Raw genomic sequence first — 16,464 nt, 5'->3', positions numbered from 1 at the left:
ACATTCGTTGTGTCAGTAGTATCATCCTTTTTAACCAAAAGAAACGTTCAACGACCCAGAAACGTACCTTCAAAGAACCGTCAACGAACCCCCAACGTACCATCAACGACCCTTCCATTGCATGTACCTTGTAGTTCCTGGAGACAATGTGAGTAGAGTATCATTGCTACTGTTGTGCACCACAGCTATGATTTGATCGTTGTCAATATACTTCTATACCCTTCAAAACAAGTAGGGGATACTTGGAAATAACTAAAAATGCCTGAAATTGTGAATATATATTTTTCTAGTCATAGTTGCATGATTGTAATGAACGAATTAAAAACACATTATAACCGGTAGTCAAGTATGATAGTAGATGTTATGACCGCCAAAGATCTTGAAGGACGATTAGGTAAAATGGGAGATTTCAAAGTTGACAATTATGGATCCGCAGTGCTTAATACCGCCTCGATTTGTCAAACATTTAATCACTCGACGAGGCATACTTCGTGAGAATGTCCCACACCCCTCGCAGCCCCTGGTGAAGCCGACGTGATTGGCTGCCTATGACGTTGACGTACACGTCTCCCCATCATGTTCCCGACGTATTCAGTGGGGGAAAAGACTGGTTTATTGCTGGCCATGACATTCTATGGAGGTTGTTCTGCCTGAGGTTAGCATTGGCGATTTGTGCACGGTGAGAATGGGCGTTGTTGTCCTGAAAGACCAACACGCCTTGCGTCCCGAGTGTACTGTCCACTGACCTTCCGTTAAACCCCATTTCACCTCCCCTTCTCGAAACTTTACCATAGACTTACTAAAAACCAGCCGTGTCACTAAGATCGCTCTATGTAACAAGGCCTAGATACGTATTGTGGAACAAAGACATGGAAAAAGAGACCATCTCAAAGTAGATACTGACTAGATGTACTGATATCTTGCATGATACAGTTACAATGTTAAACTCTACTTATCTCAATGACATGTTTAAAATAATGATAATTTAAATTACATAGTTACAATTCTTTTTCTATAATCCATGGTTCCTTATAGAGACCACCTGCTGAGGTAGAACACCAGTCGCTCAACACTTGGAAGACATGCATTTGGAAACACTCATTGATGATCTCGGAAGCTTTGGTATGTACCAAATGATACTGATTCCGACCTTATCGTTAGCAGTATTAGTACTTGGTCCTACCATGTTGATGATGGCATTTGCTGGCGTGGAGCCTGATTGGTGGTGTACTTCACAACACCTACTGCCCAGCCAGTGGAATGTGAGCTATGCGAACGGAAGTTATCAACATTGCTTATGGAACGAAACATGTGAGAGGAGGTTCAGTGATGACATGGAGACGGCTGTCACAGAGGTAAATACGTGGAAACTGGTTTCCAGGGCTTTCCTAATAAATCTATCAAAATGAGAAACCCAAGACAATAGTGAGTGAGCGAGTTGGATTTGATGCCGCTTTAAACAGTATTTCAGTTATATCATGGCGTTTCAGCTTCATGTGATGTGGTCTCTGATGTTTACCACTAATGTGAACCCACTGGTATGGTGCTGACATACCTAAAACATAATCATGGCGAACCGGGATTCGAACCCACGACCATAGGCGTGCCCAACTCACTCACTCTTAAATGTGTAGGATGTAAATAGAAACATGATAGAAAGAATGTATACCCTACTCACATCCGCTGTGAATATCAAGAAAGGCGGAGCTGTAGAAGGTAAACATACAGAAGCCCTAGTTACACTACTGTTTAATTGGTCACCACCATCAGAAAACCCCAGTATTGAATATTACATAACATAACTGTGTATTCGGCCACACATTCATTATATTGTCAAACTATCAGGGTATCAGGGCATACGTTTGCACCTATTCTTAATTTCAGTGGAACTTGGTCTGCCAGATGAGCTGGGTCAGCAACGCAATAATATCTATCCAAATGGTTGGTGTGCTGGTTGGTACCGTGATTGCTGGCTATTGCGCAGACGCATATGGCCGGAAGAAGGTTTTCTACAGTGGATTACTTTTAATTTTCCTGGGAAATACAGCTTCAGCGTTTTCTGTTTCCTGGGTCATGTTTACAGTTTTACGAGCGGTCCTTGGCATTGCCTGCAGCTTTATATTAAGTACAACATACCTCTACCAAATAGAGTTTGTTGGAAAGAAATGGCGAGCGTTGATTTCGTCCCTTCCAACATGGTCAGTGTCGATCATGATGTTAAGCCTTTTAGCTAAATGGCTCCACAACTGGAAATGGCTCCATCTGACAACGGCAGCTTTAACATTCCCAATCCTCTTTACATGGTTGTAAGTATTATTAAATGTTCACATTCAAATCAAGTAGATCGTAAAACACTCTCAAAACTGATCTTGCTCCCTCAAATATTTGGGTTTTTTTAATTTGTAAACTCTAAACACTGGTCAAAAGAACGTTTATCACAAACATCACAAACATACTGTAATATGCTATTGACTGCCTCCGTGGTCTAGTGATAGAGCGTCCGCCGGCCGATCCCCGGCCGCGTCATACCAAAGACGTTAAAATATGGTACTTTTTGTTACCCTGTCTGGCGCTCAGCATTAAGGGACTAAAACAAGGACTGGTCGGCTCGGAGTCAGTATACTGTGTCTGAGTTGGGTATTCATGTTACACTGCGTCATGGTATCTCAGTGGGCTATAAATCGGCATCAGTCCGGACTAGTACAAGCACACACACACACACACACACACACACACACACACACACACACACACACACACACACACACACACACACACACACGTGTAAGCACGTCGCTATATAAGTGCAATAATCTTGGACGCGACGTTAAACCCCATTTCACCTCACCTAATCAACTATTGAGCCATTGAACGAAGCGACTTACAAGATCTAGGATATTGCAAATACGTACCCAAGATTGCATACCAGCTTAAAGCCTGTCAACGATACCATTCTAAAAACAGTACAAGAACCACCATGTATTGTCACATCACATCATCACTTGACATGTGTGATGCGGGTTCTAATAGCACTGTTTTTTTTCTTCACATCGAAAAACCCACTGGGATTTGCTTGTGGACGCTGTTATGAGTACCCTCGAAATCTTTACCAAACACATGGCTTTATTTTCTCAAGCTTTGTGCCAGAGTCCCTGCGTTGGCTGGCTGTGAAAGGCCGCTTGGAGGAGGCAAGGTGTGTCATCAACAAGATGGCGGCCTACAACAAGAAGCCAGTTCCGGACACGGCCATCCTGGAGCTGATAGCTGAGGAGGAGAAGGCGGAGGGGGACAAAGCCAAATCTTACACTTATATAGATCTGCTGAAGACAAAGAAGCTCGCCAGGAAAACAATATTTTCGTGTTATATCTGGTAGGCAGATCTATAGACTATCAGAAATACTAACTTTATACAATGGAAATCGAAAATGCATTTTTTGGTAATATTCAGAAATTTCCAAAAGCTGAGTTATTTTATTTCAATCATAATTTACTCGTATTTGAGAGGCACAGTAAGTGTAGTTCGTAATGCAACATGGAGTGGACACTCCTGAAGCTAGTATTTGTAGGGTTTAGTTCAATACCGGACGTCAGTGGTATGACGTTTCGTCACTCATTGTGAAGCAAAATATATTACCTCACAATCGGATATAGAAAGGCGACAAATCAAACCATGAAATACACTGTAGTAGTCGCTTTCTGTTTTCTGCACGAAATGTATTACCACGCGTTCTTTGAACAGTGTAGTAAACACAATTCTGCAATGTAATGATGAACTCTGACCAATAATTGTTCAGCCGACCAACAGCGACTGAGAACAATATAAATATTAATCTCCACAGTGATACTGCGGTAAAAGAAACTGTTTCAGTGATGTGCTTAATGTCAATTGAAATCCCTGAATGACTGATCAGAAAAGAATATATTTCATAGTAATATTCTAAATTCAATTTCCCTTCACAGGTTTTCTTGCTCAATAGTGTACTATGCCATCAGCTTCGGCTTGAAGAATCTGTCTGGTGATTTCTACCTCAACATGCTCCTGATGGCACTGACGGAGTTGCCAATAACGCCGTGTATCATTCTCGTCACCTCTCTGTGAGTCTACATCTCGGGTTTTGTTTCATGGCTGTATCTTCGATACTGCTTGCTTCACCCGATACGTTTAACAATGGAAAATCTTACGAATTATCCAAACGGCTGTTATTAACAAACTGGTAATGGTTCATTTATGCTAATATACTTTCTGTTTGGGTAATCAACAAAATCCTTGCTATCACAACAAAACGTTCGAACTTAATTGAACAAAACCCCTTAAAATGGATCATCATTCGCATAGTTTGACCACGATGTATCTGTAATTCGACATTTCTAAACTATGTTATAATCTATAATGTGTCATTAATGTCATGTTGGAGTGGGTGTTGCCTACGTCGGTTTGAACAGTATTGCCGTGTCATCAGGGCGTGTCCAGCTGTATGTGGGAGGGACGTTTGAGGCATTTTGGAAACCCACGTGCACGGATATACGACGGTGGTAACAAACCAAGCAAAAAATCATTTGGGCGAATCTGGATTCAAACCCAGGATCACAGGTTTCAGGCATACCTAAGGGACGCATCTCTGCAAAACGAATTGAGGCGCCTTAGACGACTGGACCGTCCGTGCCCCCTTTGTCGTATTATTTGCCCAGACTCTGACAGTCCCTGTACATATGTTTCCTGACCCAGTCTACACTTAAATGCATTCCTGGATATGTTTCCCGACCCAGTCTACACTTAAATGCATTCCTGGATCTATTTCCAGGTTTGGAAGGCGGGTCTGTGCTGCCTTCGCTTTCCTTCTGACTGCCGCAGGATGCTTTGGTTTAGCCATATCGACACGGTTAGGTGAGTTTATTTGTACCTTTGATACATGTATTTAAAGGGGTATTACCACTGAATCAAATGAGACATAGCTATGCTGCAACACAGCAGTGCACTGACAGTGACAATGGACAGCTGCTGACACCTTGTTAATGTTAGGCAATCACAAATACATTTAACGTTCTCATTGGATATACCTTTCGTACCTTTCGTACGGCACTAAATGCGATATTTAGGGGATCGAGTTTCGCGTTTGTATATATTTATACATGTTATTTTGTCATAAAGGTTTTTGTAATATTGAATACATCAGCATCACCTAAAGCCACCAGTTATGTTTTGTCTCATAGCTCCGGTGGAAGACAAAGGGAACTACATCAACGCGTGCGCACTAACAGCCAAGTGTACAACCCTGTTGGGGTGGCTGGTTGTGCAGGCGTTGTGTGTTGAGCAGTATCCAACTGTGATCAGGTAAAGAGACCATCGGTGAATCAAACAGTCTGACTTGAAACAGACATCGCTGTGCATGTTACTGGGCTCAGTGTATTTGTTGACTACCGTGCCAAATTCACGCTTTTCGTATTTTAGAAACGGGAAAGCATGTCCTGCTCTAACAGTAGCACCCGCCACTCAAACAATTTGCATGAAAAGTTCAGTGTTTGTTTGTTGTCCAAAGCCGCACGACAGGGATACGATTTCTACCCATCACTTGTCGTCACAACTGACGTCAAAACCGAACATACAGATTTATGTCACGTGAGCCACTTGAGGGTCAAAGGGTGAAGATCCGGGGTAGAATAGGTCTTCAGCAACCCATGCTTGCCGTAAAAGGCGACTGTGCTTGTAGTAAAAGGCGACTAACGGGATCGGGTGGTCAGGCTCGCTGACTTGGCGTATGCATGTCATCGTATCCCAATTGCGTGGATTGATGCTCATGATGTCAATCACTAGATTGTCCTGACTCAATTATTTACAGACCACCGTCATATAGCTGGAATATTGGTGAGTGCAGCATTAAACAACAATCAAACAAAACAAAACTTGAGGATGCCACCTCTATTGCTATCAGAGATACCAAGGTATCTGATATTTCCCAGCGCAAGGCGGTCTCGGGGATTAATCCCAGTTTACCACATTCTATCACACAGTCATGATATCAGTTGTATCTAAATAACCATTATTTTATCAATGTGTTTAAGGAATTTGGGATACGCTGCCATGAATTCGGGTGCAAGAATTGGTGGTATACTTGCAGGTCTAGTTCTGTCTCTGGTGAGTCTCTCCTTGGAAATTAATATTCGTGAGGACATACATGGACGACGTTATCATATCTAGGTGTCTGCAAATAGTAAGAAGAATTAGCATTCATAGACACCCACTCCCCAAATCCTTATCCCATTGAGCCGAAATGGCAAGAAAAAAGGAGCCACCTTTCATGTCAGCTGCCAGTTTTGTAAAACATGCTGTATTACTTGTTTAAGAAATTGCAAGTGAGGTGAGGTGAATTGGGTTATACGTCGCGTCCAAGATTATTGCACTTACATTGTGACGTGCCGAGCGCCAGACAGGGTAACAACAAGTACCATCTTTTAACATTTTTTTGGTATGACGCGGCCGGGGATCAAACCCCGGACCTTCCGCTCTCCAGGCGGACGCTCTACCACTAGACCACGGAGGCGGTCTTTTATGTAAGATAAAAGTGGAGAACAAGCATATCATGAAAACAACACCAGAAATATGTTTTCACAACAATGACTTATTGGTTTCAAGGAACATGCGGTATAAACTTGACACTGACCACTGAGGCGGTAGAAATTGCAAGTATATCAATATTTGTCATGTGATGGTAACAGGGAACAGGGAATGGAGTGAAGTACTAATCTGAGGATCTTCATCTCTGCTTCACAAAAGAGTAGAAGCGTTTGGTGAAGGAATGGCCCTGTCATCCGATTTTTCTTCAGTGTTTCTCTTTGTACATTGTTGTATAATTGGTCCCAATTAACTAACTTTAGATCTTAGTTTCTTAGGAGTTGAGAACATATTCCTTAGTTACTAGTATATGTGATTACTTTGTGAAATAGGTGTTATGCTGTATTCTGTAACTAAATTGTTGCATGTTTCTAATAAAAACTAACGGAAAAACATAACCGTGCTTCATATTAAGTGAAGTAAATGTTATTAAATAACAACATAATATTTGGTCGTCTGTTCAATGTTTTACTATAATAAATTAAGCGTCAGAACCCATACCTGGCATGAGGAGACAGGGCGACACGCCGTAACAGAGAGGGGGTGTATGAGGAGACAGAGCGACACGCCGTAACAGAGAGGGGGTGTATGAGGAGACAGAGCGACACGCCGTAACAGAGACGGGGTGTATGAGGAGACAGAGCGACACGCCGTAACAGAGATGGGGTGTATGAGGAGACAGAGCGGCACGCCGTAACAGAGAGGGGGTGTATGAGGAGACAGAGCGACACGCCGTAACAGAGAGGGGGTGTATGAGGAGACAGAGCGGCACGCCGTAACAGAAAGGGGTGTATGAGGTGACAGAGCGACACGCCGTAACAGAGAGGGGGTGTATAAGGTGACAGAGCGACACGCCGTAACAGAGAGGGGATGTATGAGGAGACAGAGCGGCACGCCGTAACAGAGAGGGGGTGTATGAGGAGACAGAGAGACACGCCGTAACAGAGAGGGGGTGTATGAGGAGACAGAGCGGCACGCCGTAACAGAGAGGGTGTGTGTGAGGAGACAGAGCGGCACGCCGTAACAGAGAGGGGTGTATGAGGTGACAGAGCGACACGCCGTAACAGAGAAGGGGTGTATAAGGTGACAGAGCGACACGCCGTAACAGAGAGGGGATGTATGAGGTGACAGAGCGACACGCCGTAACAGAGAGGGGGTGTATGAGGAGACAGAGAGACACGCCGTAACAGAGAGGGGGTGTATGAGGAGACAGAGCGGCACGCCGTAACAGAGAGGGTGTGTGTGAGGAGACAGAGCGACACGCCGTAACAGAGAGGGTGTGTGTGAGGAGACAGAGCGGCACGCCGTAACAAAGAGGGGTGTATGAGGTGACAGAGCGACACGCCGTAACAGAGAGGGGGTGTATAAGGTGACAGAGCGACACGCCGTAACAGAGAGGGGATGTATGAGGAGACAGAGCGGCACGCCGTAACAGAGAGGGTGTGTGTGAGGAGACAGAGCGACACGCCGTAACAGAGAGGGTGTGTGTGAGGAGACAGAGCGGCACGCCGTAACAAAGAGGGGTGTATGAGGTGACAGAGCGACACGCCGTAACAGAGAGGGGGTGTATAAGGTGACAGAGCGACACGCCGTAACAGAGAGGGGATGTATGAGGAGACAGAGCGGCACGCCGTAACAGAGAGGGGGTGTATGAGGAGACAGAGCGACACGCCGTAACAGAGAGGGGGTGTATAAGGTGACAGAGCGACACGCCGTAACAGAGAGGGGTGTATGAGGTGACAGAGCGACACGCCGTAACAGAGAGGGGGTGTATAAGGTGACAGAGCGACACGCCGTAACAGAGAGGGGATGTATGAGGAGACAGAGCGGCACGCCGTAACAGAGAGGGGGTGTATGAGGAGACAGAGAGACACGCCGTAACAGAGAGGGGCTGTATGAGGAGACAGAGCGGCACGCCGTAACAGAGAGGGTGTGTGTGAGGAGACAGAGCGGCACGCCGTAACAGAGAGGGGTGTATGAGGTGACAGAGCGACACGCCGTAACAGAGAAGGGGTGTATAAGGTGACAGAGCGACACGCCGTAACAGAGAGGGGATGTATGAGGAGACAGAGCGGCACGCCGTAACAGAGAGGGGGTGTATGAGGAGACAGAGCGACACGCCGTAACAGAGAGGGGGTGTATGAGGAGACAGAGCGACACGCCGTAACAGAGAGGGGGTGTATGAGGAGACAGAGCGGCACGCCGTAACAGAGAGGGGTGTATGAGGTGACAGAGCGACACGCCGTAACAGAGAAGGGGTGTATAAGGTGACAGAGCGACACGCCGTAACAGAGAGGGGATGTATGAGGAGACAGAGCGGCACGCCGTAACAGAGATGGGGTGTATGAGGAGACAGAGAGACACGCCGTAACAGAGAGGGGGTGTATGAGGAGACAGAGCGACACGCCGTAACAGAGAGGGTGTGTGTGAGGAGACAGAGCGGCACGCCGTAACAGAGAGGGGTGTATGAGGTGACAGAGCGACACGCCGTAACAGAGAGGGGGTGTATAAGGTGACAGAGCGACACGCCGTAACAGAGAGGGGATGTATGAGGAGACAGAGCGGCACGCCGTAACAGAGAGGGTGTGTGTGAGGAGACAGAGCGACACGCCGTAACAGAGAGGGTGTGTGTGAGTAGACAGAGCGGCACGCCGTAACAAAGAGGGGTGTATGAGGTGACAGAGCGACACGCCGTAACAGAGAGGGGGTGTATAAGGTGACAGAGCGACACGCCGTAACAGAGAGGGGATGTATGAGGAGACAGAGCGGCACGCCGTAACAGAGAGGGGGTGTATGAGGAGACAGAGCGACACGCCGTAACAGAGAGGGGGTGTATAAGGTGACAGAGCGACACGCCGTAACAGAGAGGGGTGTATGAGGTGACAGAGCGACACGCCGTAACAGAGAGGGGGTGTATAAGGTGACAGAGCGACACGCCGTAACAGAGAGGGGATGTATGAGGAGACAGAGCGGCACGCCGTAACAGAGAGGGGGTGTATGAGGAGACAGAGAGACACGCCGTAACAGAGAGGGGGTGTATGAGGAGACAGAGCGGCACGCCGTAACAGAGAGGGTGTGTGTGAGGAGACAGAGCGGCACGCCGTAACAGAGAGGGGTGTATGAGGTGACAGAGCGACACGCCGTAACAGAGAGGGGGTGTATAAGGTGACAGAGCGACACGCCGTAACAGAGAGGGGATGTATGAGGAGACAGAGCGACACGCCGTAACAGAGAGGGGATGTATGAGGAGACAGAGCGACACGCCGTTACAGAGAGGGGGTGTATGAGGAGACAGAGCGACACGCCGTAACAGAGAGGGGGTGTATGAGGAGACAGAGCGACACGCCGTAACAGAGATGGGGTGTATGAGGAGACAGAGCGGCACGCCGTAACAGAGAGGGGGTGTATGAGGAGACAGAGCGACACGCCGTAACAGAGAGGGGGTGTATGAGGTGACAGAGCGACACGCCGTAACAGAGAGGGGGTGTATGAGGAGACAGAGCGACACGCCGTAACAGAGATGGGGTGTGTGAGGAGACAGAGCGGCACGCCGTAACAGAGAGGGGGTGTATGAGGAGACAGAGCGGCACGCCGTAACAGAGATGGGGTGTATGAGGAGACAGAGCGACACGCCGTAACAGAGAGGGGGTGTATGAGGAGACAGAGCGACACGCCGTAACAGAGAGGGGGTGTATGAGGAGACAGAGCGACACGCCGTAACAGAGAGGGGGTGTATGAGGAGACAGAGCGACACGCCGTAACGGAGATGGGGTGTATGAGGAGACAGAGCGGCACGCCGTAACAGAGAGGGGGTGTATGAGGTGTGTTGGCTCAACTAACAATGGCCATATAAGGTGTGACCACCATTTGCGTCAATAAGGGCGAGGTAGCGGCGGCGCATTGAAAGCAACAGCTGATTGTGAACAGCCTGGCGGATGATGTTCCTTATGCCAACCAAAGATTGACAATGATGAGTAGTGTTTTCCCATGAGTTGTGATGCCACCCCATACCATTCGACATCCACCCCTAAACTGACGACGTTGAATAACGCAAGCGTCGCCAAAACGTTCTCCTGGGCGGTCTTTGGCCCTTGCACTCTTGCATTAAATCCGTAGATACGATAATATTTGGTTGTCTTGTAGACATGACGTCACACTGGGACGACCGGACCGTGGCTCGTCATGAGAGACGTTGTAGATAACGTCTCCAAAGAAGTGATATTCTTTTTCGATGATCATTAAAAAGTCTGGCAACTTCGTTTTGCACCATATCTCTTTGCAGCATACCTATGATTACACGATTTTCGGAAAGCTGTCGCATTGCGTACGTGTTATTTACGCTTAAAGGAAAAGTATTTTTATGAGCACTTGATAGCAAAACAATCATTGTGTGCTGTACACATTAAGAAACCAAGTTTATGAGTAGCTTGCTCCAAAAAAACACGCAAGCATCCAAATGGTGAAAGATGCGTTATTTAATTGCAGAATAAATGATATTAAAACTCAATATGAAGCATGGTTATTTTTTTCGTTATTGTACTTGTAACCTTATAAAGATACTTGTTTTGAGTGCAATTAATAGACCATGTTGTTAAAGCACCATGTAAAACCAAATAAGAGACAACTGCGCTTAACAATAAAATGGCATCTAACAAGGATCATTAGGGCAGTTTTCTGCATCTTATCCTCATGTTGTGTTTGTGAAATGGTGCAGCATTGGCATACCTACGCTACATTCTTCAAACATAATCGCTGTACATATATGCATGGTGTTTGTTTGTGTATGAACTGTAAAACTATGGATATATGTTTTACGTGGTTGTTGAAATGAATGCAATATTTTGAAAATATATTTTACAAATATTTTTTTTGGAACTCGTATCATTTTCAGGGTGGAAGTAAGGATCTAATGGTTCCATTCATTGCTCTGGGAATCGTGGTGTGCGTTACTGTGCTTGCTACACTGGGACTCGACGAAACACGGGGCAAAGCTTTAGAAGACACCATGAAAACCTGTACACCTGAAACGCATGAGAAGGGGAGGTTACTGCTGTGGGAAGGACAAGAGAGGTCCACAGTTCCATGTGACGACCAGCCTGATAGGCTTGCCGAGAAAGTTGTCTCCTAGATTGGGAAGACTTCGAAGACTAAAACTAAGGTCATAATTTGACAAGTCGTGATTGTCTCAATATATCTATTCATGTAAAAAATCAATGTCAATGACTGGAAATACTAATTAGGACCCTTACACTCACAAATGTTTTTTTTATAAGAAGTTATGCGTTATTTCTTGAATTCTTGAACAATATTGAATCGAGTTCCAACACACACTATGCTGACTTTTATTTAAATGATGATCTGCTAGTGGAAGGGTCGTCATGGTAACTTGGAATATACTGGAAGAAAACTGATTGTTCACTCAACGCTTACTTATTTGTTTCTCCAAGCAAAATATTCAACCTCAAACATCTTGGGCTTTGAGTTTTAAGAAAATGCTATTTAGATTTGGTTTGGGACATGTTTTGGTCCAACAAGACATTATTTGTTATATTTAGAGAAACTATGTATATATTCCAGTTTATATCCTTATAAGCATATTAAGACCATGTAGAATTGCTCAATCTCGGTTTCGTCACCAAAGTGGTAAACGTCTGAGGCCTACATCACTTCGGGCTTTCCTCTCACATTAAGCTGACACGTCGTGATATAACTGGAATACTGTTAAAAGTGGCGTTAAAACCCAACTCACTCACTCATCTCTTGATTGAATGTTTTCTGAAGGTAGAATATTCCCCGAAATAACCGATTATGTCCATTATGCGGTGTTACCACTGCATAAAATGAATATCATCCTGCTGCATTTGTGAGATTTAAGACACCATCTTCTTCCTGACTACAGTAAACTACGTGTATAGCGACCACGCTTATAACGAACTAACGGATATAAAGAACTGTTTTGGTCCCGTCCATTTGCCGTATATATGTTGTATATATGTCTGTAATGAACTACGTTTATAACGAACTAACATAAGTGGTCCCTTTGAGTTCGTTTTAACTGCAGTTTACTGTATTACATTGTACACACTTCAGAAAGTTTGTCTAGTTCTTAACATCTCGTTATGTGCATGGTATTCAAGCCTTGGTTAAATGTACCTTTCTAGCGTTCTAAAACACCAAGTAAATTCTTTGAAAAATAACAAAGCTGTTGTGTGACTCCTAGAGAAATGTAAAATGATGCCACGTATTACGAGTATATATATTGGGCATGTCAGAACACTGCGTCAACTGCAAGCCATGAAATACTGAGCTTTCTGAGTGTGTTGCACAACATGATACGGTGACCGGGGTGAATCGACGCCCTGGGACGAACATAGCGAACGATGAGCAACATCGTCGTTTTGTTTTACTGCAGTATGTTGCTAAATGCCCAACACTCAGCAACGGGTGTACTTGTGGTTATGAAACTCTTCAAGGATTGCTCATGCCTGTGTCTAGAGGCAGCTAAACGCCCGGTGTTGTCCTACATATCCTACCAACATACCAGTCCTCTGAGCCTTTAGGTTTTCTGATTCTGCTGCCAAAGCAGGAAAAATTCACATCAGGCGTTATCGTGTCCCATCATAAAGTCACAACCAGTGAGACAAAATAAACGTCAGGTGCTTGTTTTGATCCAATATTTCCTTTAAGTCAGCAAGGTGGGGGAACCATATATAGTACACAACACACAATCTGACAATGAAGAAGTCGTTGAAGTGTTTCTACTTCCCTTTCGTCAATTTAAATTACATACTAAAGCCGCTATTTTTTCCAAACCCGATACAGTGAGAACGAGCAATAAACTGCTTAACTAAAATCTGTAATATCGACACTTCAATTGTTCTTGTGTATTGGAAAAAAGGCTGTGACCAACATGGCTATATGTCTCATGTGTTGTATATTCGAACCACCAATAGGGGATGGTCACTTCCTTATATTCAAACAAAGAATGGGCGATAATACAATTCAGGGACGGCTACACACAGCAAAAGTTATTGAACATCTCCCAATGGCATCAACGATATTTTGCCATCATGATGAACACGGTCATTGTGACCAGGAGTGTCACAAGGAAAAAGACTGCAAAGAAAATTCGGTCGAGAATGATTGCAACGTCCTTCCACAGAAGGGACTTCTCACTTTTGGAACGCTCCCTGTCATCGCAGTACGGCTCCACTTCGCTGGTTGTTTCTGTAGTGAAAGACAACCACTGATTGAACATTTTCCAGTCACACGACCCGACCTTGTGATGCAGGACGACGACAACGTGAGTTGCGATGACGCTGACAGAGCTGATGCTGATGAGGATGGCTAAATAGATGCTGAAGAGACAGGGGGATTCCGAGTTCGACGGGAGCGTTGTTGAGGCTATGGTGGCATAGATTCCATAAGACAGAAGGATGGAAACTGACACTGATATCTTCTCGCCACTCTCTGGTGGAATCCGGAACACAACCAGGTTCAGGGTAGAAAGACAAACCATAGGCAGGATGCTTGTGACAACATGGAACATGTACCTTCTTTGTAGATGAACATACTTTAGGCAAATACCAGTGGCAAGGACCTATTAAAAGTAGTTGGATGCATGGTTGTGACTACTGTACTACTTAATATCTTCCATTCACTGCTTCCCTTCTTTTTTCAGAAAAGTAAGATCTATTTCACTTGAATCATTTGTTAATTCTACACCAGTCTCCAAAAATCCCAAATCAAGTAATGACAAGTGACATGTTTGAGAGTCAAAAGGAAATAAAGTGACGTCAATGTCACACGTGACTGTCGTCGATATGCCAACTATCCAGAACACATTGCCAGAACTTGTAATTTTGAGTCTCGAATCACTCGATCCTAGAGGATCCACAGTATCCAAGGAATTGATGATAACAACCTCAGGTGTCCATATCTTCCCAGCTGGAATCCTCATTGATGCTGGTCCTAGTTTATCATTCCACTGAATGAAATCATCCCTCTAACCAATGCTTACAAATCCGATTAAAATTAATGTTTGTGCCTTCTCATCAAGGCGCCCAATGTGTGAAATACCAACTCCAATGCGAACAGTCGTTTTTGACGACCTGTTAGAAATTGGTCTGATGTTAACGTCATATCCATTCAAAAAGCCTTCACGTAGAAGGGTCTCGTTTGACTTTGCTCGACAGTCGGCAACAAACACATAGATCCTAGTTACCGCAATACATAATGCCCATGTCGTTCCTTTCATTTTGTCTGTTGAATGCATGAGTTGCACACTGTGTTGCATGCGATTTTTTAGATGCATGACAAACGGAAAAGAGATGAACCTAATATGGACGCTAGATTCTAAATGATTAACTGCACTAAATATCATTGCGTCACATGACAATCCATCGCCAGTCAGTAATATATACCATGATAAGAAACAACATGTATTGTCATCTATGCGATCAATGTTTAAAAAGCAGGAGGAAACGATGCGTTGTCTCAGTGCTATATCCACACCACTCCAACCAGAAGCAAACAATACTAATGTACACGCTTAACAGATGAGTTGCAAGTGGGGCATTATTCTGCATTCAATTCACCACTTATTTCATTCAAGCACTGTACATGCAGTATTCTCCCCAAAACAAACACTAGGTAATGGTGTCAGTATGGAAGTTTTGAATTACAGAACGTGATAAGTGTGGACTGAACTTTTGTGAGCCTGTCTATGGCGGAAATGTCAGATTCTTGTCATAACTGTTCATTACCAGAAGTTCAAAATGAATTAATCTTCGGGACAATAGTTCCTCAATATGTAGCGAACCAGCACACACTGAGCTATGTAGCGCTTCTTGAACAAATATTTCGATTTGATGCATAATGTTCCAGAAAAAGTGTCACAGTGCTCCAGAGTGAGTGAGTATGGTTTTACGCCGCTTTTAGCAAGATTCCAGCAATATCACGGCGGGGGACACCAGAAATGGGCTTCACACATTGTACCCATGTGGGGAATCAAACCCGGGTCCTCGGCGTGACGAGCGAACGTTTTAACCACAAGGCTACCCGACCGCCCCCACAGTGCTCAGGAAGAAACGGACAAACACATTCGTAAATAAAACTCTCAATATCCACATAATTCATAGGTGCATGAACAAGTGAGTGAGTGAATGAATGAGTGAGTATGGTTTTACGCCGCTTTTGGCAATATCACGCTGGGGGACACCAGAAATGGGCTTCACACATTGTACCTATGTCGGGAATCGAACCCGGTCTTCGGCGTGACGAGCGAACGCTTTAACCACTAGGCTTCCCGACAGCCCGTTGCATGAAGGAGGATAATTAAGGCTTACAACAATGTACAAACAACAGTAGGTAACGTTTACGTTTAGAATGGTATTTTCTACTGGGCACCTGAAACTCGGAATAAATACCAAAAACGATGCCCTACCCAAATCTTCGCATTATATCCCTGTGAATTGACATGGCCGAACTTTTCATAACATCCAAATAAACAAGATTCCACACAAATATGCATAACATACAGTTGCTGAGCTTTATTTATTCGGCATAAATATGATTTTGATTGGTTAGAATACTGGTTTTGCTCAAACTACAGGTGTTGTAGGGCAAATAGCGAGAACCATGCCGTTGCAACATTTAACATGGATTGAGTCTCGTGATGACAGTTGAAATCTTGTTTAGAAATTGCCACTTCCAAACAACACATGTGTAAAAGATCATCTCTACAACACGTTCACGAAAAAGCATAGTTTCACTAACTGAATTGACTGGACATCCAGGGTGTGGGTCTGCTCACCATGTGTTCACCTGTTCCTAGCGCTACTCGACGTTCTAAC

General features: G+C 44.7%; 2 protein-coding genes across 2 annotated transcripts; one reads left to right on the top strand and one right to left on the bottom strand.

The window, feature by feature from the left end:
- The first annotated feature begins 1,082 nt into the window (after window positions 1-1,082).
- LOC139471884 (organic cation transporter protein-like) lies at window positions 1,083-11,738 on the top strand. Its single transcript, XM_071254397.1, has 8 exons — window positions 1,083-1,355; window positions 1,885-2,306; window positions 3,137-3,370; window positions 3,961-4,095; window positions 4,803-4,885; window positions 5,212-5,332; window positions 6,061-6,133; window positions 11,502-11,738. The coding sequence occupies exons 1-8, from the start codon at window positions 1,083-1,085 to the stop codon at window positions 11,736-11,738; spliced, it is 1,578 nt and encodes a 525-aa protein (XP_071110498.1).
- A 1,923-nt stretch (window positions 11,739-13,661) lies between these two features.
- On the bottom strand, window positions 13,662-14,129 carry LOC139471892 (neuronal acetylcholine receptor subunit alpha-5-like). The gene has a single exon (XM_071254404.1). The coding sequence runs from the start codon at window positions 14,127-14,129 to the stop codon at window positions 13,662-13,664; it is 468 nt and encodes a 155-aa protein (XP_071110505.1).
- Between the last annotated feature and the right edge of the window lie 2,335 nt (window positions 14,130-16,464).

Source organism: Haliotis cracherodii, unplaced genomic scaffold (assembly GCF_022045235.1).
Source record: "Haliotis cracherodii isolate W230 unplaced genomic scaffold, xgHalCrac1.p SCAF_23, whole genome shotgun sequence".
NCBI classification, from domain to species: domain Eukaryota; kingdom Metazoa; phylum Mollusca; class Gastropoda; order Lepetellida; family Haliotidae; genus Haliotis; species Haliotis cracherodii.
This window is presented reverse-complemented; position numbering and strand designations above follow the sequence as displayed.

What these genes read in the sequence shown, in the direction of transcription:
- LOC139471884 (XM_071254397.1), top strand. Translation starts at nt 1,083, where the DNA reads ATGCATTTGGAAACACTCATTGATGATCTCGGAAGCTTTGGTATGTAC. An exon ending in ATATTTTCGTGTTATATCTG is followed by an intron (nt 3,371 to 3,960) that starts GTAGGCAGATCT and finishes TTCCCTTCACAG; the next exon opens with GTTTTCTTGCTCAATAGTGT. An exon ending in CAGGTCTAGTTCTGTCTCTG is followed by an intron (nt 6,134 to 11,501) that starts GTGAGTCTCTCC and finishes TATCATTTTCAG; the next exon opens with GGTGGAAGTAAGGATCTAAT.
- LOC139471892 (XM_071254404.1), bottom strand. Translation starts at nt 14,129, where the DNA reads ATGGTTTGTCTTTCTACCCTGAACCTGGTTGTGTTCCGGATTCCACCA.